Source organism: Aplidium turbinatum, chromosome 2, assembly GCF_918807975.1.
Source record: "Aplidium turbinatum chromosome 2, kaAplTurb1.1, whole genome shotgun sequence".
Taxonomy (NCBI): Eukaryota; Metazoa; Chordata; class Ascidiacea; order Aplousobranchia; family Polyclinidae; genus Aplidium; species Aplidium turbinatum.
This window is the reverse complement of record NC_137473.1, coordinates 53517111-53542535: the sequence shown is the minus strand read 5'-3', so window position 1 is coordinate 53542535 and position 25425 is coordinate 53517111. Positions and strand designations below refer to the sequence as shown.

Sequence of the window (25425 nt, the reverse complement as noted above, 5' to 3'; positions counted from 1 at the left end):
ATTGCCAAACAGGCTTCGAAGCATAATTTGGCAACACTGGATAAAATATTGAAGTCAATTAAACAAAAATAACAATGTTTTGCTTCCAAATTTTTTGTGCTCACAGAATGAGCGGCATTCTAGACACTTCCGTTCTCGCTAGAAAAGGAAGCTTTGTCCATTTCCTTCCTGCTGTGTGAGGCTATAAAAAATACATTGATTTTCCATTCAACTTATTGCTTTGCATACTACAGTGCATAGAATAACAAGAAAACATACAAGATGAAGATTCTACAACAGAGCGGATTTATTTTCACCATCTTTGCGTGTACTTCCATCACTGCCGGTCAATCCGAAGAATGCCAAATCGAGGTATGTCACAAAACCGTGATCAATTGATTGATTGAATCTTTGTTTGTTTTATCTTTATCCTGCATTGCGGGAAAGCGGACTTGAGCGCTATGCATCGGTGTACGCCTTCCGACGTAGGCTACACCTGACCCACGCTGCAGCCGACGGCAATGTCTGTTTTCGATTGTCTACTGTACTTATGACTTAAATTTGGTACTACCCATTACTCGAAATCGATCACTAGGTAGAGGCAATTATCGTAAAGTTTCTTGCCCAGAGAAACAACAGCAAGAGCGGGTGGCTAGAGTCGAACATGCAGGCTCTCGACTGCGAGCCCAACGCGCTAACCACTCGGCCACGACTTTATCTTCGGACTGGGGAAGCTTCTTGCAGAGCTTAATCCTGGTAGTTTCGCAGACTTGTAGAGGCTTTGGATCACTGACGCAGGCCGATCACCGAGATTGACAAAGTGAAGTTTCCGATTTTTGAAGTCTTGTTGCCGAGGAATCTTTCCATCCGTTAGATGTCGCTGAATGGAGGTTCAGTCGTTAACGTGCGTTAATCAAGCGCACACCACGAGAGTCGAAACAGAGCCGCTTGATCTTGAAGCTGCTTCGTTCCAGAAATCACGCGCTAACCAACTGAGCGTGTCGTGGCGGACTATTTTCTTTGTAGCTTATATGTTTAGACAACAAAAACATGTAAGAGTAGTTTATACCGGTAGTTATCCTGTTTTTAATTCCCTGGCAGAATATATAAACACAACTACATTTGTATCGTAATTCACTCAGGAGTAAAATGCTTGGAAAGCCTGGTCAATCTAAGCAAAAAATAGAAAGCCTTAAATGTAGATACTAAAATTATGTTCAGAAAACGTGTCGAAAACTAAAATGTTTTCATTTTCACTGTAATTTAATTCTAATAACAGTGAAGATAAAAACAGTTTATTTTTCAAAATGTTTGTTGAACATGAATTTAATAACCTATTAACATTTTGGGTTTTTGTTTGTTTTATCAGAATTTACTTAATATTATTTTTGATATTCACGTAGGATGAATCAAAAAAAGATTGTGGCTACTACGGAATCTCAGCTGAAGATTGCAAAATTCTAGGCTGCTGTTATGAAGAATCTACCACTGACGACGTTGGGTGGTGTTATTTCAACACTTTAGCTTGTACGTCTCAACTTAAACCTTTGAAGGTTGGGGGGGGCTGTCAATTCAACTTTTTTGTATCAACAGTTGTATCTCTAAAACTACTGAGGCTTCGACCACGAGATTTCTTGACTTTTCCTAACTTTTATTCACCTCTATTGAGCTGAAATTTTGAGCAAATAAAGATTATAAGTTGATAGATATAAGGCATTTCTCAGCACATCCTCTGAAATATTTCATATTCTATTGTTCAAAATTTTCCCACCAGCTGGATGAAAGCAATTAATTTGGCCCATGTCTCGTTAATCAAATGATTTAAATTGAGATTATGTAAAAAAAATTTAATCACAACATTGCAATGCATGTTTTTCATTACTCTATCAAAAAATACCAAATAATTCAAACGTCATAAGTCACATCAACATTTCAACGTATATAAGCAGTTCTAGTTTTCAAAAATTGCAAAGGTTTTCAAAATTTGCAAAGGTTTTCAAAATTTGCAATAAAGTCAAAATTTTCAAGAAAGTCAAAATTTGTCAAATTATGCCTTTTGACAAACTTTTTGTGTTTCTTGAGAGTAATTTTTGTCAAAATCCTCGTTAAAGCGTTGTAAAGCAGGAACTGCGACACAATTAAACCATATATTAGGCTAACTAACCCATAAAACCAGGAAATATGTCACAATGCCTACTTAGATCAGCAGTAACTTTTATCGCAAATTGTCCCTTGTTTATTCATTGTTACGTATTTAAATAATTTTTATGAAACACTTCCTCTTCACAAACGTGATCTTTTCGAAAATCAACAGTTTAGGTTTTAGGAATAGCTTACTGACATTCTGTAATACAAAAATGCCAAAGCAAGCTAAATCGTCTTCAGCAAAAGTTAGATTTTCTTATCGGCAAAAAACACGACGCACTTTTTATAATCCATAAAACACCTTGCCTTTTCAACAAAATATTACGTTTGGGTTTGAAATTGACAAAATATTATGTTTGGGTAACTAGTATCAATTCAAGGAAGAACTGTGGCCTCCACAAATAAGCGTATTAGTTAGGTCAAAATAACGTAAAAATTTGATAAAAATAAAGTCAAAAGAATTTTTTTTTAGGTCAAAATATATATGGCCATGTTATGATATGATTGGTCAAGCACAGGTCACGCACGGCCAGTTTATCAGCCTGCGGTATATAAAAAATAATGGAAATTTCAGTTGGCTATTTTTACAATTATTTTTTTTTTTTAGCTGACATTGATTTTTATTAGGCTACTGACATTAAGTCTCATTAAGTCGTCCGCCCAGTTAGCTCAGTGGTTACGCGTCTGGCTCAAGATCACGTAGCGCAAGTTCGACTCTCGGGGTGTGCGCTTGAGCAACGCATTTCAGGATTGCTCTCCATTCAGCGGCACCTAGTGAATGGAAGAATTTCCTGGCAACAAGACTTCAACAATCGGAAAACTTCACTCTGCTAATTTCGGTAACCGGCCCTGCGTCAAGAGCCTCCACAAGTGTGCGAAACTACCAGGAATAACCTATCAAGGCTTTGTCAGTCCGAGGATAAAGATACAAAACCAACCAACCTCTTCGTTCCAACATTGTCATGGTTGAGTTTCGCAGTTGACATTATCTTGGTAAAATCATGTAATAGCGTATTACTTTTTACGAGAAGAAGATGAAAGTCTGTTCAATGCAAGATATGCTTATAGGCCTGTTTAGTGTTTCTCGGCAGTCGAGTGTAGCAAGAATTGACAGCGATAGACGCGTGTTTCGCCCATGAAGCTGGGCTCATCAGTATCGCACCACTAATACATGCCACATAATTCTCAACCGCTGCTTTTGTCAGTCAATTGAATCGTTACTTTTGTGGAAAGAAAGGTATGGCTAACTCCAAGGGGATCGCTCCTTCTCAACAAGCTTTTCTAGATTAGAAAATTTACTCTTACACCACTCGGCCAAACAGTCAATAAAAAAATAAAAAATAAACATTAAACAAAGATAACAAAATTTAAGAGGAGAGGACCCCACGGCACACTCGCCAAAGGACACACTTGCTACTGGGAGAAATGGAGAAGGAAGAAAGCTAATTTGTATAGCCTACAGGTCAAGAAGCATGTTGAAGGAGCATGCGCAGAAAAATAATCAAGTTTTCTGCAAAGTGACTTGGTTGACGCAGGACATTCTATCAGATCGAGAGTGAGTTTTTAAAATCTCAAACAGTTTTAAGGAGGCCTACTCGTGCAAAGTTTAAACCGCTGACCCAGGCTCATTGATAAACCTTGTCTAACATGATTTATTCACTATGTGACGCTGAATGAAGAACTGGTGTTGAAATATGGTTACAAATGTCAGTTTTGGTGTCAGTTTAAATAGTTTTGGTAGCTCCAAATGGTCTACTGCTTTTAAAAATGACTTTTAAGCCATATTATTCTGGCTTATGGTTTATTTTATACATAAGGTACAGAATAACGAAGAAGCTATCGGTACCCAACCCATATGCTCTAGTCAGGGCCTGTGAGAGAAATTTTCATTAGGGGTACGATGAGTCATTCCGGGCCCCCTCTCACTCAGAGCCCCCTTTGTCTTGGGCAAAAAGTGTGATGTTTGCATAGGCGAATTGCATAGGCCTACCATATCTTCAACAAACAGTTTGCTCAAAACAAAACAACAGACAGTTTGCTCAAAACATCAGATCTGATGTTAGTGTTAACGTGGCTTTTGTTATTGCTGTCTGTAGTGACGTATTCTCGAGCAGTGTTTGCACTTTTTGGTCATTTTGAATAAAATTAAAAATAAATGAAACATTGGACTTTGGGCCTTGCCAGTGCCATTGAAAACAGTTTTTTTTCGGTATTTTTTTTGGAAATGTATTCTTGAATGTTCAGTTTACGCATTTTAATGCTTAATTTCCGTTTGAAAATTTCATTTAGTAGGCCTATGCCTTTAAGAAACACAAAAAAGAACCCAAAAACACCCGGGCTTTTTGCTCGGGTTTTTCTCAAACCTGCTTTTGCTACACTATGTCCCTCCTCCCCGGACAGGAGAATAACTAACTTTTATGATTTAATTTAAGGTGCTTATAACAGAACATTTTTGCACGTAAAGCATTAAATTACCACTTTGGGCACCTAATTTGCTCGCAAAGCACTCAATTACTTTTCTGGGGCTTTTTGCTAGATTACAGGCCCCCAGGACTAAAGATTAACAACTTTTATGCTTGAAATCAGTCGTTTAGGATGGTTTTAACCAAACATTTTGCGCGTAAGCTATAAAACCACAATTTCGCCCCCCCCCAACAAACACAGGCATGGGCCCTCAAGGGTACGCCGTACCCTCCGTACCCCCCTCTCATAGGCCTTGGCTCTAGTACACCACACGATGATTGACAGGATTGATTTGTCATTTTTTTGTAGAAATTTATTCTAAAGGAAAGCAAGGATATCCGGCCATACGACAACGCTTAGTTCTATCTTGGCACCAAACCCTGCAAAATCTAACCCGCGTTGTCGCATGGCCGGATATCCTTGCTTTCCTTTAAAAAATTTTTAAAAATGTGTAGGCTTATGGATTGCCTGAAATAAGCAAGATGCCTTTTCACCACTATTGACGATAAGTGCTGCCCTTAATTCTCTTCACTTCCCAAAATCATGAAAATTTTCCACAAATTAATTTTGCACTGGTGAGCTATCAGAAGAGCATTTGACGAAATTGTTTTCTGTTAAATATAGAGTTCCACCGCCATAATCATGGCTTAACGGATCAAAAATGGGAGATTTGGGCAAAAAATATACTAGAAATGTTTTTGTGGTCTTGAGGCAGGATATCCCATCATCTGAGAGCAAAATAGTTGTCATTTTCGAATTTCTCACACTCAAAACCAACAGAATCAATGCGAGAGGCTAAAAATATTTGAAAGAAGCCTAATTTTAAACAGGTCTAACCTGTGGTGCATATGTGTGGCACTGGTCCTTAAAGGGTCAAAGTGTGATGGTTGCAATGAAAAAAAATAACAACTGAGGTTTGGGAAAGTAGAAGATTATGAGATCATAATAGCCTACTTTGCCTTCGCACTAACTAGAGTAGGGTGGCCAGTTCTTTCTCTCGGCCGCCTTTCCTTCAAAAATTATGTCCAACCAATTTATTAATCCATAGGGAGAGGTGCGCGATATTGTCAACAACCAGCTGAAGTCCGGAGTAAAACCAAGTTTGCATTATTGGAAAACCAAAGCCTTATTTGCTACACCATCCCGTCGCCAAGTTATTTACGTAATACATATGATCAATGTAAACAAATTAATTATTTTGAAAATATAAATTTTTTTAAAATTGCAATACAGGTTTCGAAGCATAATTTGGCCACACTGGATAAAATATTGAAGTCGATTAAACAAAATTAGCATCGTTTTGCTTCAGGAATTTTTTGCTGACAGATGGACCAGCATTCAAGAAACTTCCGTTCTCGCTAGAAAAGGAAGCTTCGTCCATTTCCTTCCTGCTGTGTGAGGCTATAAAAAACACATTGAATTTCCATTCAACTTATTGCTTTGTTTACTGCAGTGCATAGAATAACAAGAAAACCTACAAGATGAAGGTTCAACAATTGAGCGGATTTCTTTTCGCCATATTTGCCTGTACTTCCGTCACTGCTGGTCAATCCCAAGAATGCCAAATTGAGGTATGTCACAAAACCATGAACAATGTTCTTTGTAGCTGATGTTTGACAACAGAAACATGAAAGAGTAGTTTAGGCCTATCATTAGCTTACCCTTTTTTATTCTTTGGCAAAATATATAAACACAACTAAGTTTGTATCATAATTCACTCAGTAGCAAGATGGTTGGAGGTTTGGAACGCCTGGTCAATCTAAGCAAAAATAGAAAGCCCAAAATGTAGATACTAAATTCATGTTCAGAAAACGTGTCGAAAACTAAAATATTTTCGTCTTCACTGTACAGGTAATTTATTTCTAATTACAGCTGTGAAGATAAAAACAGTTTATTTTTCAAAATGTTTGTTGAACATGAATTTAGTAGCCTATTAACATTTTGGGTTTTTTGTTTGTTTTATCAGAATTTACTTAATATTATTTTTGATATTCACGTAGGATGAATCAAAAAAAGATTGTGGCTACTACGGAATCTCAGCTGAAGATTGCAAAAGTCTAGGCTGCTGTTATGAAGAATCTACCTCTGACGGCGTTGCGTGGTGTTATTTCAACACTTTAGCTTGTACGTCTCAACTTAAAACACATGTTGTATGTTTCTAGCAGAATTCAATAGAAGCAATGCAGGCCTGTAGAGTCAAGCCACAAATATAGCCTACTGTACGACTCCAAATCCTCGGTTTATAGCTGGCCAACTCCGGACACGCCAAAATCCATTCGGTTTGTCGACCCCAACTCCACAGGCCCAGTGGCGCAGGAGCATATGCTGCCGCCCCTGGCTTTCCTTGAAAATGCCGCCTTAAGTAGACTGCAGCAAATTTTGAAATAGTTTCATGTTCAAGCAATCTTTTCAATAAAAATAATTACAAATAATGTGCCGCGTCTCAGAAGTTCTATATTGCTTGAGAAAGAAGCCTCACTGTTTCAGCGTTAAGGCCAAAAATAAAAGACAAAAAATGGACAACAAATATATTGGGCAAATAAAAGATCAATAGCCGCCTCAAAATCGAACTTTTCGAGCTTTCGCCGTTAATTCACTGCTATAGTGTTATTTCACTGCAATGATAACCTAAGTTTGGCTAAAGAGCTCAACATTTTATTCAAGTGATCTTAATTTTGTCACTATAAGAGGTGCTCAATTTCCATTTCAATTTGTCCTCATCTTTTTCCCGTTTGAATGCAGATAAACTACTGAAAGCCTATAGGTCTAACGTAACTTCTTACAATTTGCAGACCAATGCACAAGTTGTGATGCTTGCCCATGGACTGCACGGACTGACTGTGGGAACTCTGAGACAACCCAAGAGCAGTGCGAAGCCAACAAGTGCTTATGGTGTCCTGTTCCTTTTGGCCCGTGGTGTGTGGTAGACACTGGCCTTGAAGTTAGCAAGGAATGCGCAGTAGAGGTATGTTTTGCCAGCAACTGCAATAAAATATAGCAGACTGCTGCGCTACCCGTAAACAGTTATTTCCAGGTACATATTTTTAAAACGAATTTGATTTTGATTACAAACTTTTAGTAAGTACCGTACTTAGTTGGAAATAAAACACAAATCGAAACCAAACTTAAGATTTTGCATTTTGAAAGGCGTAGGAAATGTGCTTTTAGAAGTTTTAACAGCTAAGTCATCGCCTCGTTCAATTTGAAAAGTTGCAGTAGTTGAAAATTATTGTTGTAGGCAATCATTGGCCTTACAGTTACAACTCAGGCGAAATTATACTAACCGACTGTCTAAATATAATAATAATAAATATTGCTTTTCAACCCGCGGGATGGTAAGTACTTGTAGCCTATTAGGGAAGACGGGACAAAGGGGAACATATTTCGTAAAAACGTAATTTCAGCAACAATGATGATTGGATTTAGTTAATTTTTATTTATAATTAATCATTGTAAATGTTTTTGATTCACAGAATAAAGACAAAGTCGATTGTGGAGTTGTCGGGACTACAAATGCGGAGTGTCAAGAGAGAGGTTGTTGTTGGTATCCAACAGCATCTCCTGGAACCCCGTGGTGCTACAACCAAACAGCTACTGATTAGCTTCATAACAACATCGTTTGATTTATTTCGAACAATTTTTTTCACATACCGTAAGCTTGACAGCAAATCAGCCTTGTTTTACATTGATTCAATGTCTGCAGAAGTTAAATCAATGTAAAACATGACTGATTTGCCGTTTGGGGAATCAGTTGCCAACACTTCTAAAAATGCTCATTGCTCAGCTGTTTGTATTCTCAACCCATTGCGCATGACAATCGACAAGTGATTCGAAGAAATTTTTAATTTTTATCAATTTGGATTGTTGCGTGTGTAGCCGACTATTTGCAAAAACACCATTATGTGCTCTATTGGTAGTAAAAACAGAGTGAGACTGAGACTTACTTTAAATATATGTGCTCTATGTTAGATATGTTGACATTTAAATACATTAGCTTTATCTCGTGAAAACAGATTTAGTCTGCAGCAAAGCTGTTTCTAACGAAAAAATATATAGCCTAAGCATATTAGGCTTATGTCAGTGTAAAATATTTTATGATATGATTGGTCAAGCATAGGTCACGCACAGCTAGTTTATCAACCTACGGTATATAAAAATAATCAAAAATTCAGTTGGCAATTTTTACAATAATTTTTTTTCTGGCTGACATTAATTTGTATTAGGCTACTGACATTAAGTCGTCCCCCAGTTAGCTCAGTGTTTACGCGACCAGGTCAAGATCACGCGGCGCAAGTTCGACTCTCGGGATGTTCACTAATTCATGCCACATAGTTCTCAACCGCTGCTTTTTGTCAGTCAATTGAATCGTTACTTTTGTGGAAAGACTCCAAGAGGATCGCTCCATTGGTGTCGCCCTTGTGCATCACAAAGACATGCAATCATCTATGATGTCAGGTTACAGTAACCCTGATTATTGCAGGCGCAAAATATTGTGCATTTCATGTTTGCAGAGTTACAATTAGCCTACAAGCACGTGAACTACATGGAGTAGCCTAGCACTGTGGCATCCATATTTCATTAGGCCGTACCATCTCCGGGGCTAGTCCGCTAGTTCTTCTTCATAAGATAGGGTAGCTGGCTGAAGGGACTTGTTTTGGTCATTCTTTCATCATCATCACGTGCCGTCTCCGTTCCGAAGGTTGGCTGTCATTTTCTTCCCATTTCTGCATTAAAAATTAGACCAAAATCGCTTTCTACTTATTACGGATTACGCATTACGTCGGTATGAGCAAAGTTGATGGAGTTTTTGGCTGAAATTAATTTTTGTAAGGTAGACGCAAGTAGCTAGAAGATTGGATTACCACCAAAATTACATATAGCCTATTCAGAATTGAATAGTGGGTGATGAAAAATAGTTTGTGTTTCGGAAAAAAATTCGTAGTTAGGGGAATCACCATATCTCATAAATATTGTTTTTTTCTGTTGTTTAAATAGAAGGTCCAATTAAACGTGGCAGATTAAACAGGTTTAATTGTAACTTATCAAGCTACAGTTTCTTTGTTGACAGCGTTCTGTTATGTTGACATTGACCATAATCAGTGTCCAGCAAATTTGCATATAGAGACATGGAGGGATTTTTCAATGGATTTAGCAATTTTTGCGTGGCAACCCTGGTTGAGATGTGGCAAGTAGCCTACATCCCATTGGTGACTCTGGGGTCAATTTCAATGAAAATAAAAAAAACTCAGCGGCCAAAATGCAAAGCAACGAATAGGTAGTTTGTTTAAAACTACCCCGTTTTTGATATGGACCGCCTTACTTAAATATTATCCTGTAGTCCTGCATCCTAGGCAAAGGCTACTCATTCGTTACACTTCCTTACGTTTTCAATGACCGGATCAAACACGATATGCCAAAAGCATGGTCGTTCTTGCGCAATCTTAAAATTTCTCAAACTGCGAAACTTATTATCGCTTTCTAGCGTTTGCGTTTTGAACTTTTATTTGTCACATGGCGCTAGAATATTATTTTTCGATTCTATTGATTTTTCACTGGTTATTCTAGGCTCACTAAAAGAGAATTTACAGCAAAGTTAGTGCAGACGGCCAGAAAGTTTTCAATTTTATTTGGGAAAGGTTTTTAGGCCTAGGTCAAACATTTGCTGATTGCTGAAATCTGAAACGCGATTTTGGTCTAATTTGTAGTGCAGAAATGGTGATAGCAATCTTCTGACCTGTGCCATTTCAGTTTTTGATTAAACAAACATTCAGGGGCGCCGGAACGATTTTTGACTGGGGGGGGGCAACATTACAAAAAGGGCACTTTTGTTTACTAAAAGGCCAAATTTTTTTCAAGTTTTAAGATAAGATATAGCGATAATGCTAATCTATTAGCTCACTATGTAGGCTATTGAGTAATGATAGCCTACAAGTGTCCGGTATACAAAGAAGGGCATCATGCTATGTTATAATGATGTAACCTAGCCTACTGTTAAGCCTTAAAGCAGCCTGCGGCCATGGCCGCTAAGTAGTGCTTGAATGACCGCTGGTGCTACCTCCTCAATCGGCCAAGTTTGGCCGCCGGTCTCTTCTAGCCAATTATTTAATTTCGCAATAGAATGATCGTGGATTAACTGTCGAAAATATGTAATATCAAAGAGTGACGCAGAATTAGGTCAGCGCGTCATAATCGCCACTGTTGCATTGTGCTGGAAGGTTTGTTATTGATGGAATATATCCACCTGCGATCACCAGCGCTGTAAGTCTTGTTTGTAATTCCCGACGTTCATTTTAACAAAGTCTTAATCCGAAGTGCTAATTTACATCGGCTGGCAATATTGTCGTTTTAATGTCGATTCGATGTTGTCGGACATTGAATCGTTGTTAAAAAGGAGAACTAGGTTAGTTGACATCCCAGGAGAAAAACTTTTTGATCATAAGTTATTTTTCAAAAATTATGCTTCTTTTAGTAATGTCCTTCACATCATTGAAATACTTAATTACCTTGCCGTCATCGCACAATGTCGAACGTTGTTTTTCGTTCCTAAAAAGAATTCTAGGGGAGTGGCAAATTTCTTTAAAATCAGCCACATTGGAGACACTCGTGCGAGTGTCGTTAGATGGTCCCGCAGTACTGGATGACAATCCCGATAAAGCAGTTACTGCGTGGTGCAACGATTATATTGTAGGACGTCGCCCAGGCCCAGACTTCAACAACGCTAAGTGATTATTTTAGCATTGTTGCAAGTTTAATTTTATTTACTTGCTTGTGCTATTGTTATTTTGTATTCCAAGCACGCAGATTTGGCCGCCGAGAAGGAGCTCCCGGTAGGCCACGATGGCTGCCGAAAAAAAAACGAGTTTTAAGGCCTGAAATGTGTTGCAGTTGCAAAATTTTGTGCCGTAAATATTATTTTGAGGCAAAAATGAAAAATTATAAATAGGCTAAAAGCGAATAGCAGAAATTGTTATATTGCAAAATGTGCAGTAGCTTACATGACTTTAAAAGGGCACCATTGCCCCCCCTGCCCCTCCATCTGCAGAAACGTTAAGGGCAGGGGGGGCATCCGCCCCTCCTGCCCCCCCGCTTCCGGCGCCCCTGCAAACATTAGCATGTTTATTTTGAAATTCGTGTTTCGAGTTATTTCGATAAATGTTTGTGGTTAAGGAAATCACTATAGGGTAGGCTAAGTACGGTAGCCTAATCAATTAAAGTTCAATACATTAATTACAAGTTACAACTAAGTGCAAATCAGTGTAGCCTATAGGTCATGTCTATTTAGGGTCGTAGCCAGCAAAAGATTTCGGAGTGGGTCAAACGAGTATTTTTGCAAATGTGGGTGAACCCGGTTATGAGCGAGTCACCAAAGGTGGAATACCCACAGGGGGTGTGGAAGACCTCCTCCAGAATTAAAAAAGAAACAACTTTAAATTGCGCATTCTAAGAGAATTTTCAGCCTAAATCAATAGTAAAGCTTTGTTAAATGATGCTGTAACAAAATGTGAAATATTGAATTAAACTATTTTGGGTGGGGGGTGGGGAAATGGGCAACACTAAAAGGCGGAAACGGGGAAACGCGGAAATAAGCGCGGAAAACTGCCAACAGCTCAAGAGAAGACATTTTGTAAAGTTGAAACGATAGTAAAGTACAAGTAGAAGTTAAACAACGACTTTATTTTATTATGAGAAACAACACTTTCAAATGCGTCACATAAGGTTGGCTTTTGAGTAAGCAAAAAACTCAACCAAATAAAAGCATAGGCTATATACAATTACGAAATCTCTTATATTTGCTGTTTGTCATAATGTAGAACCCTATGTTCTACGTGGCAAGCGATTTCACCTATTGAGATCTCTCGCCGAACCCGAATAGCTAAGATAAGACGGTGCGGCTTTCTTAGGCAATTGGGTCGCTAATCTTCTCGTTTGCAGGTGCCAAACGAAATGCTCTCAAATAATTTCTATTAATTTCCAACGTTTCCACTCAAAAAGACAGTACGCTTCCAATAGACAAATTCGAAATAAACTATATCAAATTGAGATTGGCATTTAGATAAAGAGAGAGAGAGATTTCGAATAGTTGTGGTAAACACCTACAACGAGCTTAAATTTGAAAGATAGAACGAAACTATTACTGTTTATATTCATGCCATAAATGAAGCTGCACTAAAAGTACGAATACCGTACATGCTATGCTCACATCAAGCTACTAAACTGGTCAAATAAATTGGACGAAGGATGGAAAGCGCGTTCTACTGCACAATTGTGCGCTTAGAAAGCAGTGGCCCATATCTTACTAAATACATAGAAGTTACGTTGAACAACAAAACACAGACATCATAGCGAGAGAGAAAGAAAGTCGCTATCCTATGACTCCACATGATTCGTATCGAGAGTTTTAAACGCCGCCACACTGACGACAAATGTAGACCTAAACACATAGCCGTACGAGCCAGGGGGGCAGGGGGGGCATCCGCCCCCCCTGTTGTTTCAAAACGTCGCGAATCCGGGCAAAATCTTAAAATTATTAGGGCAAAAATTGCTATATAAAAAGCTACAAAATTGCATGAATTAAAAAAAACTATAAATTAATATCTTTTATCTATTAAACTAAGTACAGCCTCTTATTTGCACAAGAAATGTGCCGCAAAATTTTCATTTGGCACACCCGTACTGATGTATTGTATTGCATGGTGATCAAACTATATAGTATGAAATGCATTTAACCAACTGCATCATGCCAATTTGGGCAGCCACCAAAATATGTCTCTAATACTTTTGTGAAACTGCCCAAATCAAAACACAAAATTTGCTATAAGTTATAGCTAATTTTATTAATTTTCACGAATGCATCGTGTTGATTTGGGCAGCTAAAAACATGAAATTATTTGATGAAACTGATTAGTCTGTCTGTTTATGCAACTGCCCAAATTAGCGTGAAGCAGTTTCCCCAAAATGAATAAATTCATTAATTTTTCCCATTTGCATTACTGTATCGTTTAGATTTAGGCAACAAAAAATATGAAATTATCTGATCATAGTCTATTTATGAAACTGCCCAAATTGGCATGATGCAGTTGCCTCGCATCAAAATTTACAAAGTCTTTAATTTTTTTCATAATATTCATAAATGCATCATCTTGATTTGGGCAACTACAAAATATGAACTTATATAAATCTGGTGAATAGCCTACCGGTACTTTTACAAAACAATTCGGGTGGGGAGGTCACAGTACTTTTTCAACCATAAATGGACATAGCTAAGCAACACCACCACAACATTTAACAAAAACATGTTATACCTGTTAAAAGTACTGTAATGTTAAGGTGTTGCTTAGCTTTGTTTGGTTACTTTTATAAAAAGGTTCTGCTACTATTCGGCGAGTTCCCTATTCGGCCAGAGCCTTTTTCGGCGTCTCAGCCAGGAATTAGCAACAAGAAAACATAGAGAATTGTAGCTTTATTTCTGAAAAATACCGAAGAAAACATGATCTTATCCTTTTGCTATGCCACCTGACAGCACCATTTTACAGGAATATTCATAACCACATTTTTGTTGAAAATGCTCTCAGAATGCACCAAATTCAAAGTAATTTTTCAAAATTTTCTGGGGGAGGCCCTCCAGACCCCCCACTGCTGGGTGTCGTCATAAGCAAAACACGCCCTCAAACCCCGCCCTTTCAAAATTACTGGCTACGCCACTGCTGGTGATCTTGTTATGTTACTTTTTCACTGTTATCATGCACCGCATACATTATATTTGGGCAATTTCTATAAAAGCGTGCACATTTGGGCAAATTTACTTTCTGCCCCCCCAAAATGGTTTGGTCTCGTACGGCTATGCCTAAACATGACGTTGTCAGGACGAATATTGAGGCAATATCTATGTAACGTCAAAATCAGAGAGAAAGCATTGCAACTGGCCCGAACCGACGATGTGTTTGTAACACATAAAGTATATTCACAAAATTGTCATTTTGGGACTGCATTCTTATTTTTTAGAAGCAAAATGCAAATGTTGCAACATTTCATTCTTTCATGATGGAGTTATCGCTATGTTAAACAATATGGATGCCAAGATCGTATTTCTGCGTTTTCTACATCGGTGTTAAAGCGCTACTTCTGCGGATAATATGTCATTTCACCCCCCCCCCTCCGGCTTATTTCCGGGCTTCCGCATTTCCGCCTTTTAGTGTTGCCCTGGGGAAATTGTTCCCGTTGTGATAATAGTGGTGACCAGAGATGGGCAAGATCACCAGTATTGGTGATCTTCAAGATCAAGATCAAGATCACCAAGAATAGGTGATCTTGAAGATCAAGATCAAGATCACCAAACTATGTGATCTTGAAGATCAAGATCAAGATCGTGATCTTGAAGATCAAGATCACTTTCAAGATCACTTTTTGTGTACTTGAAAAAAAATGAAGTTTTTGATCAATGATGTTGCAAAAAATAATTAGCCTACTAAGTTATAAGCAACCTGGGAAAAGGTATATAGTTGATATTGCTAACTTTTACTTTTAACTACTCGATCGCTGGCCTAAGAATTGTAATAAGTTAGTGACTGTTGCTATTAGGCCTATCAATTGTTGACGTAGTTTGCGTAGAATCGCAACGTCACACCCAAGGCCGAGGTTAATTACAGTAGTTCTGAAAAAGTCGCAAAATTTGCAATTAGTTTTATACTTATTATTATATAATAAATAAATAAAAATAAATTTTGAACTGCATCATTTTTTACTAAATTTTTGTCTGGTTCACGTAGGAGTTTTTATTCGTATTACTAAGCAGTTTTAACTTTTATTGTATTGTGTCAATGTTTATTGCACCATTTACCCATCTGACAACCTTGATGCTGTTGTCTGCTATCAAAAAAGTTCAGAGGCCTGCGGTCAGACAAACCGCTCCATACTCAGACCCTAAACAAGTCTTGGTCTGGTTGATTTGCTGCAATAAACCACTTTACATGACCAAAGTCGGCGTCCTAGAGTCCAGATTTTTTAACACCGCCATTCTAGAGTTTTGAAACATCTAAAATTGGGTAAAAGAAAGCAAACATTTCTTTTAAATTCACACATGGAAATTGTGAACAAAGTTAAATCATTTTTTATTATACGTCAACACAAAGTAGCCTACGTGGTAGTTGACTTCTTTATTACGACCAACACAGAAAAATTTTTTAATTTTGAAATGGCAACACTGACCAGATTAGATGGAGACTTTAAATCGTCTTTTGTTGGACACATACGGTATCATATTAACAGTGGCTTAATGTTAGTAGTTGCCACTAACCACTTTGTACAGGACGAGTTCTAAAAAAATGTTTCTATTTAGTAAGTAAAATTCAATTTTAAAGTGATCTTGATCTTATTGTTCTTCAAGATCAAGATCACACAAAAAAAAGTGATCTTAGATCAAGATCAAGATCACCAAAAAAAAAGTGATCTTGAAGATCAAGATCACGATCTTGATCTTCAAGATCACTTGTGATCTTCAAGATCAAGATCACGCCCATCTCTGGTGGTGACTTATTGTGATTGTTAACCTTTGCTTTGCTAATTGTGAGTGTCGATAAAAGCGCAACAGTTGTAAAAAATCCCGTACAGATTCCCTACTTTCTACACATGTCACAAAATGTCTACTGTCAAAAAAATACTTCACAAAATGTCAAAAAAATACTCGGCAACTTACCACTCGGCTGCGTTGCCGAGTTTCAAAAATTGCGTTGCCGAATGCCGAGTGGTGAGAACGTCTGCGCGACGGTCGATAGGACGTGGGTTCGACACCGCTCCAAAGCATGTGGCTGTGTCTCGGCAAAGACACTTAATGGCAAGCCAAAATAAGGGGAGCAGCTGACTCGAAGACTATATGTCACTTCACTGCTTCCTGTTGTGTCGCATCTGTGATCGCAGAGTACTGTACGTTATCGCAATGGGCGCAAATAATAAAAAAAACAAAAAAAACTGTAGGGATAAATCCCTACGTGTGGCAACATTCATCTCTGTTGTGTATAGTGAAGTGGCTCTTGTCCAGTGTGATTTCAAGACTGACCTAGTGACACAGTTACTTTTTTTTGTTTTCGGTGCAATCTAGTGATTTTTAGTCAAGTTAAGGTGAACAGGTCATTTTTTTATATTTTAATAATAGAATTGATTGATTGAATCTTTATCCTCGGACTGGGAAAGCTTCTTGCAGAGCTTAATCCTGGCAGTTTCGCATACTTGTAGAGGCTGTGAATCACTGACACAAAATTAAAAATACCGTACCGTACTGTTGAGACATTCTTTTATATTTTGTGGAACTGTGCAAGCAAATTAAGCACAGATTTGATTTGTCAGATTCTTGTACGTTAACAAAGCTAAAAGTGTTGGATCCAAAAGTTGCTACATCAGCCACAAGAGGTGTGAGATTGATTGATTGAATCTTTATCTTCAGACTGGGAAAGCTTCTTGTACGTAGAGCTTAATCCTGGCAGTTTCGCATACGGTACTTGTGGAAGCTTTGAACGCAGGCCCGGCCACCGAGATTGACAGAGTGAAGTTTCCGATTGTTGAAGTGTTGTTGCCGGGAAATTATTCCATCCATTAGATGCCGCTAAATGGAGAACAGTCCTTAGAATGCGTTACTCAAGCGCACACCCCGAGAGTCACACCAGCGCAGCTTGACCTTGAAGCTTTGTTCCAGAAGTCACGCGCTAACTAATTGAGCTATCGGGGCGGACGGACTACCAGTAACCAATTGAGCTATCGGAGATCAATTATACCACTTGCCTGCAGCTTCCCATCCTTGGTCTCTGCATTTTGTATCTAATTTTTTTTTTCGTTCATGTATTTATCATTTTCTGTCGTAGGCCTACCCACAAAAAAATTTGCTGTGTAGCCTATTGCTGTATGTAATGTTGATTATGGGTCATTCTATTATAACTTAATACAGTCAAAATTTTGAAATTTTGTAACCCATCCACTCAGAATTTCTTCATTTTTTAATATGTTAGAGCTACTGGGAAAAGATGAAGATTGGCATTTACGCTGTCAAAATCCATCAAGCGGTTTTCAAGATATCAACAGTTACATTTTTGCCACTAGAGGCGCTGTTTTCGCATCACAAAAACAAAAATGGCTTATAATTCTTGGGTCATTCCATGCCAAATGAGCAAATTTTTTGGAAAAATTACACCACATGTCATAGATTTTATTGAAATTTGGCATACTTGTAGATGTCGAAAAAATATAAAGAATGCAAAAAAAATTTTTGAAAAAATTCAAACATTGGTGAAGTTATGGGCATTGGAAAAATCACCATTTTTGCCTGTTCCACTTCAGTGATTTTGTCCAATTTCTTGTCATATTTCTAATTTCTTATCCTATGATCATACAATATGGCTGAAAATTGCTAAACAGACATTTTAAGATCCAAGGAATCCAAAAATGTAAACTAAAAAGTTGACAGAGAACTTCTTGATATGATTATAAAGGTTTCAACTTGCTACATGCATTTTTCGGAGGCCAAACTTTGGGGGCCTATAAAAAAAATGGGTATAAAAATTAAGAACTGAAATTCACATGTTTTATACTTATACCAATACACTTTCATGTCAAATAAAAAAATTGAATTAATTTTGATAACTACTATGATAAAAGTTAGATTTTCTGACTTGCAAATTTTGACCTTTTTTACACTCATTGTTTAAGATTTTTGTCTATGACATCACAATTTACATTATTGCTTGTTGATGACATCACAATTTACATTATTGCTTGTTGATGACATCACAATTTACATATTGTTTGTCATGACAATTGTTATGTAGCTCATGAATGAATTGAATACTGGTAATACACTAAGGTTTAGTGCAGTAGGCCATGCACCATAGTAGTGGTAACTTGTAGAGTTATTGAGTTAATTACTCTTTTAACTGTGATTTCAATTTTAGGTTGTCCTATTAGCAATGTATTATTCCTAACATGCTCCACAGATCTTGCAACCAGAAAAGATACTTTTCCCACTGTTCAAGTGTTCAAAGCCCATCTACCTGCTTGAAGCAGAGAAATGTCAAGGTTCATAATAAACATGTTCATCTGTTTCTGCAAGTCCACCAATGTCCAAAAACCCAATGCTTCTAGCAAAGTGAATTTTTATGGTACAATACCTTATTTTTTTCCAATGTCGTAATGCTGTGATGAATCCATAACAATTGTGTTATTGTAAAACTAATGTAGTATTAATAATATGATAACTACTATAGTGCATGGCCTACAACGTTAAACCTTAGTGTATTACCAGTATTCAATTCATTCATGAGCTGCATTATGACAAACAATATGTACATTGTGATGTCATCCACAAGCAATAATGTAAATTGTGATGTCATAGACAAAAATCTTGAACAACGAGTGTAAAAAAGGTCAAAATTTGCAAGTCAGAAAATCTAGCTTTTATCATAGTAGTTATCAAAATTAGTTCAATTTTTTTATTTGACATGAAAGTGTATTGGTATAAGTATAAAACATGTGAATTTCAGTTCTTAATTTTTATACCCATTTTTTTTATAGGCCCTCAAAGTTTGGCCTCCGAAAAATGCATGTAGCAAGTTGAAACCTTTATAATCATATCAAGAAGTTCTCTGTCAACTTTTTAATTTACATTTTTGGTTTCCTTGGATCTTAAAATGTCTGTCTAGCAATTTTCAGCCATTTTGTTTGATCATAGGTTAAGAAATTAGAAATACTATAGGAAATTGGACAACATCACTGAAGCGGAACAGGCAAAAATGGTGATTTTACTAATGACCATAACTCTGCTAATATTTAAACTTTTTCAAAATTTTTTTTTGTATTCTTCATATTTCTTTGACATCTACAAGTATGCCAAATTTCAAAAAAATCTATGACATGTGGTGTAACCCATTTGCTCATTTGGCATGGAATGACCCTCTTATAAGATACAGAAATAATGAAAATATGTATTCTTATAGTTTTTGGGGCAAGGAATTCAAATATGTTATTACATTTGTGAAAAAAGCAAAGGGAAACACTTTATTTTATTGAACAAAAGTTTTGGGGTGCTTCATTTCAATGCCCTATATCTCAAATCTGCAAAAAGATTTTTCCCCCAGCCAATGCTAAACTGTCAAGAAAAGCTACCTGCTTCATGTGCAAAAGTATGATAAATACGTTTTGTTTCAAACTTCTGCAATTGACAAAAATGTTTCATTGCTATATTCAGAATGTTTTCAATCAATGGATTTCCCAGCTGTGCTACCTGGCTGATATCTTTGGTGAATCGAACAAAGGCAATCTTTTAATTCAAGGCAAGAATGTAACTGTGATCGACACCAAAGTAGCCGGAGCAGCATTTATCGCAAAGGTTAAATTGTGGAACAAGCGAGTTGGAAGAAGCAGGGTGCAACCTAGTTCGTACCCTGAACAGTTCGGACCCTCAGTTCGTACCCTGAAAAGATCGAGAGAAAAAATTAAAAAAAGTGGAAGTCGCTGATCGCAGTTTAATAGCACAAAGCCGAAGTCGCTGATCGGAGTTTCCGCAAACAAACTCGAGGGTTAGGGTTAGCGGAAACCGCGGAACTGCGGAAAAATATTTGCGGAAACCAGGGTTGAGAAAAACCCGGGTTTTTTAAAAAAGCCCAACCCGCCCGGGTTTTTTTAAAAAAACCCGGGTTTTTTTGGGTTTTATTGAGTTTTTTTTAAAAAAGATGCAAAAAAAGGTAGATTCATGCTTATTTCACCTCAAAACTACTTTTTACGAGTGAAGTGCCTTTCACTCACAGTACATGCTTGCATAACTCAATAAAATAATGCACAAGGGCTGTTGTTGCTTGAATGTTGCATCATCCATTAGTTTCAAGATCAAGTTGGATGGTGCATCATCCACTGATTTCTATACCAAGTTGATGCTACTGTGGTAGAAATCACATTATTGCATCATTTGTTTAGATTTGAAGGCAAGGAGCATTTATGCCATCATGTTTAAAGATTTTTTATCATTTATATATATATTATATATAGTAATGGATGAGCAATTGAACGATTGCGTGGCCAATTAGGCAAATGCTCTGAAACAGCCATGCGTTAGAATCCAGAATCTGTAATTGGTAAATAGCCTCCTAAATTGCATTTCACATCATATATACAGACTACAGTAGAGTAGTACTTTCACCAATTTAACTATAAGGCCTTCTTGCATTGAGTTTTAGTGTAGTATAATATACACAAAGTGACATTACTTGATTTTTGTGTACTGTGCAATATCCACTGCGTTTTCAGTTTATTCTTGGAAATTACTTCACAATCACATCCTTAAGTCCTAATTTAAAGTTTGTTGTAAGTACCTTGTAGTGTTTTTGTAAATTTTTTTAATTTTCCAATAAAAACTGGACAAATATGATGTTCTGGGTTTTTTTATGGGTTTTTTTGGTTTTTTTTAAGTGGGTTTTATTAAAAAAACCCACCCGGGTTTTTTTGGGTTGGGTAAAATACCAACAACCCTGGCGGAAACTGCGATCAGCGAGGGTTAGAGCAGAGCATAGATTACTCGATGATTTGAGTTAGGGTTAGCCGAAACTGCGGTTAGCAAAACTGCTGAAAAATGTTTGCGGAAACTGCGATCAGCGAGGGTTAGGGTTAGAGCATAGATTGCTCTATAGTTAGGGTAAAGGTTAGCGGAAACTGCAGAAAAATGTTTGCGGAAACTGCGATAAGCGAGGGTTAGGGTTAGAGCATAGATTGCTCTATAGTTAGGGTAAAGGTTAGCGGAAACTGCGGAAAAATGTTTTCGGAAACTGCGATCAGCGAGGGTTAGGGTTAGAGCATAGATTAATCTATGGTTAGAGTTAGGATAAAGGTTAGCGGAATCTACGGAAAATGTTTGCGGAAACTGCGATCAGCGAGGGTTAGGGTTAGAGCATAGATTAATCTATGGTTAGAGTTAGGATAAAGGTTAGCGGAAACTGCGGTTAGCGGAATCTACGGAAAATGTTTGCGGAAACTGCGATCAGCGAGGGTTAGGGTTAGAGCATAGATTGCTCTATAGTTAGGGTAAAGGTTAGCGGAAACTGCAGAAAAATGTTTGCGGAAACTGCGATAAGCGAGGGTTAGGGTTAGAGCATAGATTGCTCTATAGTTAGGGTTAGGGTAAAGGTTAGCGGAAACTGCGGAAAAATGTTTTCGGAAACTGCAATCAGCGAGGGTTAGGGTTAGAGCATAGATTAATCTATGGTTAGAGTTAGGATAAAGGTTAGCGGAAACTGCGGTTAGCGGAATCTACGGAAAATGTTTGCGGAAACTGCGATCAGCGAGGGTTAGGGTTAGAGCATAGATTAGCCTATGGTTAAGGTAGCGGAAACTGCGATCAGCGACTTCGGCTTTGTGCTATCTTTCTCTCGATCTTTTCAGGGGGAAAATTTTAAAATGTTTGCGGAAACTGCGATCAGCGACTTCCGCTTTTTTTAATTTTTTCTTTCGATCTTTTTAGGGTACGAACTGAGGGTCCGAACTGTTCAGGGTACGAACTAGGTTGCATCCGTTCATTCGGAGAGTGATAAATTCTTCTTTGGCCGAAAAGTCGTCATCATCCAACTGGCTGTCATCACATGTGAAGGGCTCAGTGCACCATTGAAAACTAGCCGTGTTCAAATTCGGAAAGTAGTTGTCCATCTTCTTGGCTGGCTGGCCTAAGTGGTCAGCTATGTCCTTCTTCAACGCATTCTAGCGGTTTGTGATAGATGTCTGGTTGCGTAACAACAGGTGCAATTTTATGCGCTGACAATGCTCATGTGAACTATAAAAGAAGTTTGCAACCTTATCAATACTGGCTTAATTGTTACGCAATAAGTTATTCTTTCATCGAATGCTTGTTCTTTACCAGTGTCATTGCCAATATAAATCATGGTAAAGGAAGATACAGTTAAAAAGTGGAATTTACCTGCTATAGGTTTTGAAACAGAGGGGACAGAAGGAAAAGTTAGTGTGGTATTTTGCAAAATTTGTAAGGAATTTTATGACGGAAACAAATCGGAATTAGAAAAGCTATGGGGCCCAGTTAAAAAAGTAGTACAAAATTGGATAAATGGTACTTCGGCAGTAAAGAAAAGTAATGCTTCCGATCATATGACATCGTCGGGAAAATCATATGATCATATGAACCAGTCGGGAAAATTAAATCGATTTGCGCTGACTCGAACGTTGAATCAATCCAAAATTAACATATTTCCTCACCGTGAGTTATTTAACATGAATTATCGTAACAGCGTGGGTGTCGCGTTGCTCGCTTTATCGCTACTTTTGGTATTATTACATCACAACAAATCAAACAATACGGTCTTGATAGACTACTCTATTATATTTTTCGCTTCTCGTTTTACATGTTGTGGTAGCCTACAATTTTTTCGTAATAAACGTTCACAGCAATTGCCGAGGCAATTTCAACTTTTGCCGTTTGGCCTCGGCAACGTTTTTGCCAAAGTAAAAATATGCTAATTTCGAAGACTGCATTTATATACCCTGGATGCAACCTAGTTCGTACCCTGAACAGTTCGGACCCTCAGTTCGTACCCTAAAAAGATCGAAAGAAAAAATTAAAAAAAGCGGAAGTCGCTGATCGCAGTTTCCGCAAGCATTTTAAAATTTTCCCCCTGAAAAGATCGAGAGAAAGATAGCACAAAGCCGAAGTCGCTGATCGCAGTTTCCGCTAACCTTAACCATAGGCTAATCTATGCTCTAACCCTAACCCTCGCTGATCGCAGTTTCCGCAAACATTTTCCGTAGATTCCGCTAACCGCAGTTTCCGCTAACCTTTACCCTAACTCTAACCATAGATTAATTTATGCTCTAACCCTAACCCTCGCTGATCGCAGTTTCCGAAAACATTTTTCCGCAGTTTCCGCTAACCTTTACCCTAACCCTAACTATAGAGCAATCTATGCTCTAACCCTAACCCTCGCTGATTGCAGTTTCCGCAAACATTTTTCTGCAGTTTCCGCTAACCTTTACCCTAACTATAGAGCAATCTATGCTCTAACCCTAACCCTCGCTGATCGCAGTTTCCGCAAACATTTTTCAGCAGTTTTGCTAACCGCAGTTTCGGCTAACCTTAACTCTAATCATCGAGTAATCTATGCTCTGCTCTAACCCTCGCTGATCGCAGTTTCCGCAAATATTTTTCCGCAGTTCCGCGGTTTCCGCTAACCCTAGCCCTCGAGTTTGTTTGCGGAAACTCCGATCAGCGACTTCGGCTTTGTGCTATTAAACTGCGATCAGCGACTTCGGCTTTTTTTAATTTTTTCTCTCGATCTTTTCAGGGTACGAACTGAGGCTCCGAACTGTTCAGGGTACGAACTAGGTTGCACCCATATACCCTAAAGTCTTTACTTTTTGAGTTTTTTGCTAAAAACTGATTTTTGCCCTGTTGTCATGTAGGAATTTATCCAAAAATAATCTTAAAAAACATGAAATTCAACAAAAAATTCATGCTAAATGTGCATATTTATACTGGTACTAGCCAGTATGTATGATAGTTTAAATGCAGCTGCTTTGCTAACTGCTTTTCATTTGTTTTTGAGACAATAATGCAATTTGAGTGGTATAATTAGCACAGTACAAACCGGCATAAGCCAGTTATATTATAAAGCAACATTACAAAGCAAGAAACACAAACTGTTAAACAAGAATGTTTGTCTTGTTGCAGACAAATATCAAATTAGCCATAGCTAGGCCATTAACACAACTTGTATTTGCAATAGGTTCAGACTTAAACAATAAAGAACCAGAAAATTGTACATGTACATATAGTTAGAACTGAAAAGGGTAGTCAAATTAAGAGAAACAGTAAAAAACTCTCAAAAATGCTCAACAATTGCGATACAATCTACTGTACAATGGGATGGATGGCCAACTTTTGCATCCTAGATAGCACACTCAAACAAAAACGCAACACATGTTGTTTTGCAATGCCTCATTGAAGATGAAGAGATCCTCTTGTCTCTAAGTGATGTTAAAAATAGTGACTCTGAATGTACTGCGACAATTCAACAATTACAAAAATATTGTGTTGATATATCCCAAATTGTTGGTTTAGTGTTTGATACCACTTCTGTCAACACTGGTTGTAACAAAGGTATTGTGGTTCGTCTTGAAGAATATTTTAGACGAAACCTCCTTCTATTTGCTTGCCGGCACCACATCATTGAGTTAGCATGTGGTGCTGCATGCAAAACTGTTTATGGACTGGAGAGACATCCTCTTCAGAAGACAGCACAATTAATGCTTTGAAGGAACTCTGGTCATCACTGAACCTTAATTATTACGATATTTGAGACAGCAGTGCTTGGCCACGATGGACTAAGACCAGATGTGCTGACTGCTGATGTTTTGTTACCTGGCTCTAAGGATTCAAACAAATTCCGTAAGGATTATAGAGAACTTCTTGTGCTTTCTGTTGTGTTTCTCAGAGGTGCATTACCAAAAAAGGAGAACTTTGCATTTAAAGCTCCAGGAGTTCAGGTGCCACCAGTTATGCTGGGTCTGCTACTATTCAGTGAGTCCGATTCGCTGAGTTCCTAACCTCTAACCCCAAACCCCTAACCCTAAAACGGCAATGATAATTAGGTTACGGTACCCAATAATTTAAAAAAAAAAATTGAAAAAATCCCCTGTTAAGGGATCGAACTCACCGAACCGGACTCACCGAATCGAACTCACCGAAACGGGCCATTCCGAGTTATGCTAGATGAATGGCAAAGCTTCTCTACACTTTTAAAATTGCTTTATTTCGATCGCAGTTGAAAGCAAAAAGTGTTTTCAATAAAGAAGTCCTGAATAAGGTGT

At 37.8% G+C, this 25425-nt stretch overlaps 2 protein-coding genes across 2 annotated transcripts; both read left to right on the top strand.

The window, feature by feature from the left end:
* Positions 1-225: 225 nt before the first annotated feature.
* Positions 226-5986, top strand: LOC145764420 (uncharacterized). Its single transcript, XM_082576035.1, has 4 exons — positions 226-351; positions 1383-1532; positions 5636-5740; positions 5897-5986. Exons 1-4 carry the CDS (start codon positions 262-264, stop codon positions 5984-5986), a joined length of 435 nt encoding a protein of 144 aa, XP_082432161.1. The 5' UTR covers positions 226-261.
* A 48-nt stretch (positions 5987-6034) lies between these two features.
* On the top strand, positions 6035-8599 carry LOC145765287 (integumentary mucin A.1-like). The gene is made up of 4 exons (XM_082577089.1): positions 6035-6158; positions 6588-6711; positions 7380-7552; positions 8061-8599. The coding sequence occupies exons 1-4, from the start codon at positions 6069-6071 to the stop codon at positions 8187-8189; spliced, it is 516 nt and encodes a 171-aa protein (XP_082433215.1). The 5' UTR covers positions 6035-6068; the 3' UTR covers positions 8190-8599.
* Positions 8600-25425: the final 16826 nt, after the last annotated feature.

Coding starts and splice junctions, on each gene's coding strand:
- LOC145764420 (XM_082576035.1), top strand. CDS start 262: ATGAAGATTCTACAACAGAGCGGATTTATTTTCACCATCTTTGCGTGT. Junction 352..1,382: donor CCGAAGAATGCCAAATCGAG/GTATGTCACAAA, acceptor ATATTCACGTAG/GATGAATCAAAAAAAGATTG. Junction 5,741..5,896: donor CTACACCATCCCGTCGCCAA/GTTATTTACGTA, acceptor GTTTTGCTTCAG/GAATTTTTTGCTGACAGATG.
- LOC145765287 (XM_082577089.1), top strand. CDS start 6,069: ATGAAGGTTCAACAATTGAGCGGATTTCTTTTCGCCATATTTGCCTGT. Junction 6,712..7,379: donor TTATTTCAACACTTTAGCTT/GTACGTCTCAAC, acceptor TACAATTTGCAG/ACCAATGCACAAGTTGTGAT. Junction 7,553..8,060: donor GCAAGGAATGCGCAGTAGAG/GTATGTTTTGCC, acceptor TTTGATTCACAG/AATAAAGACAAAGTCGATTG.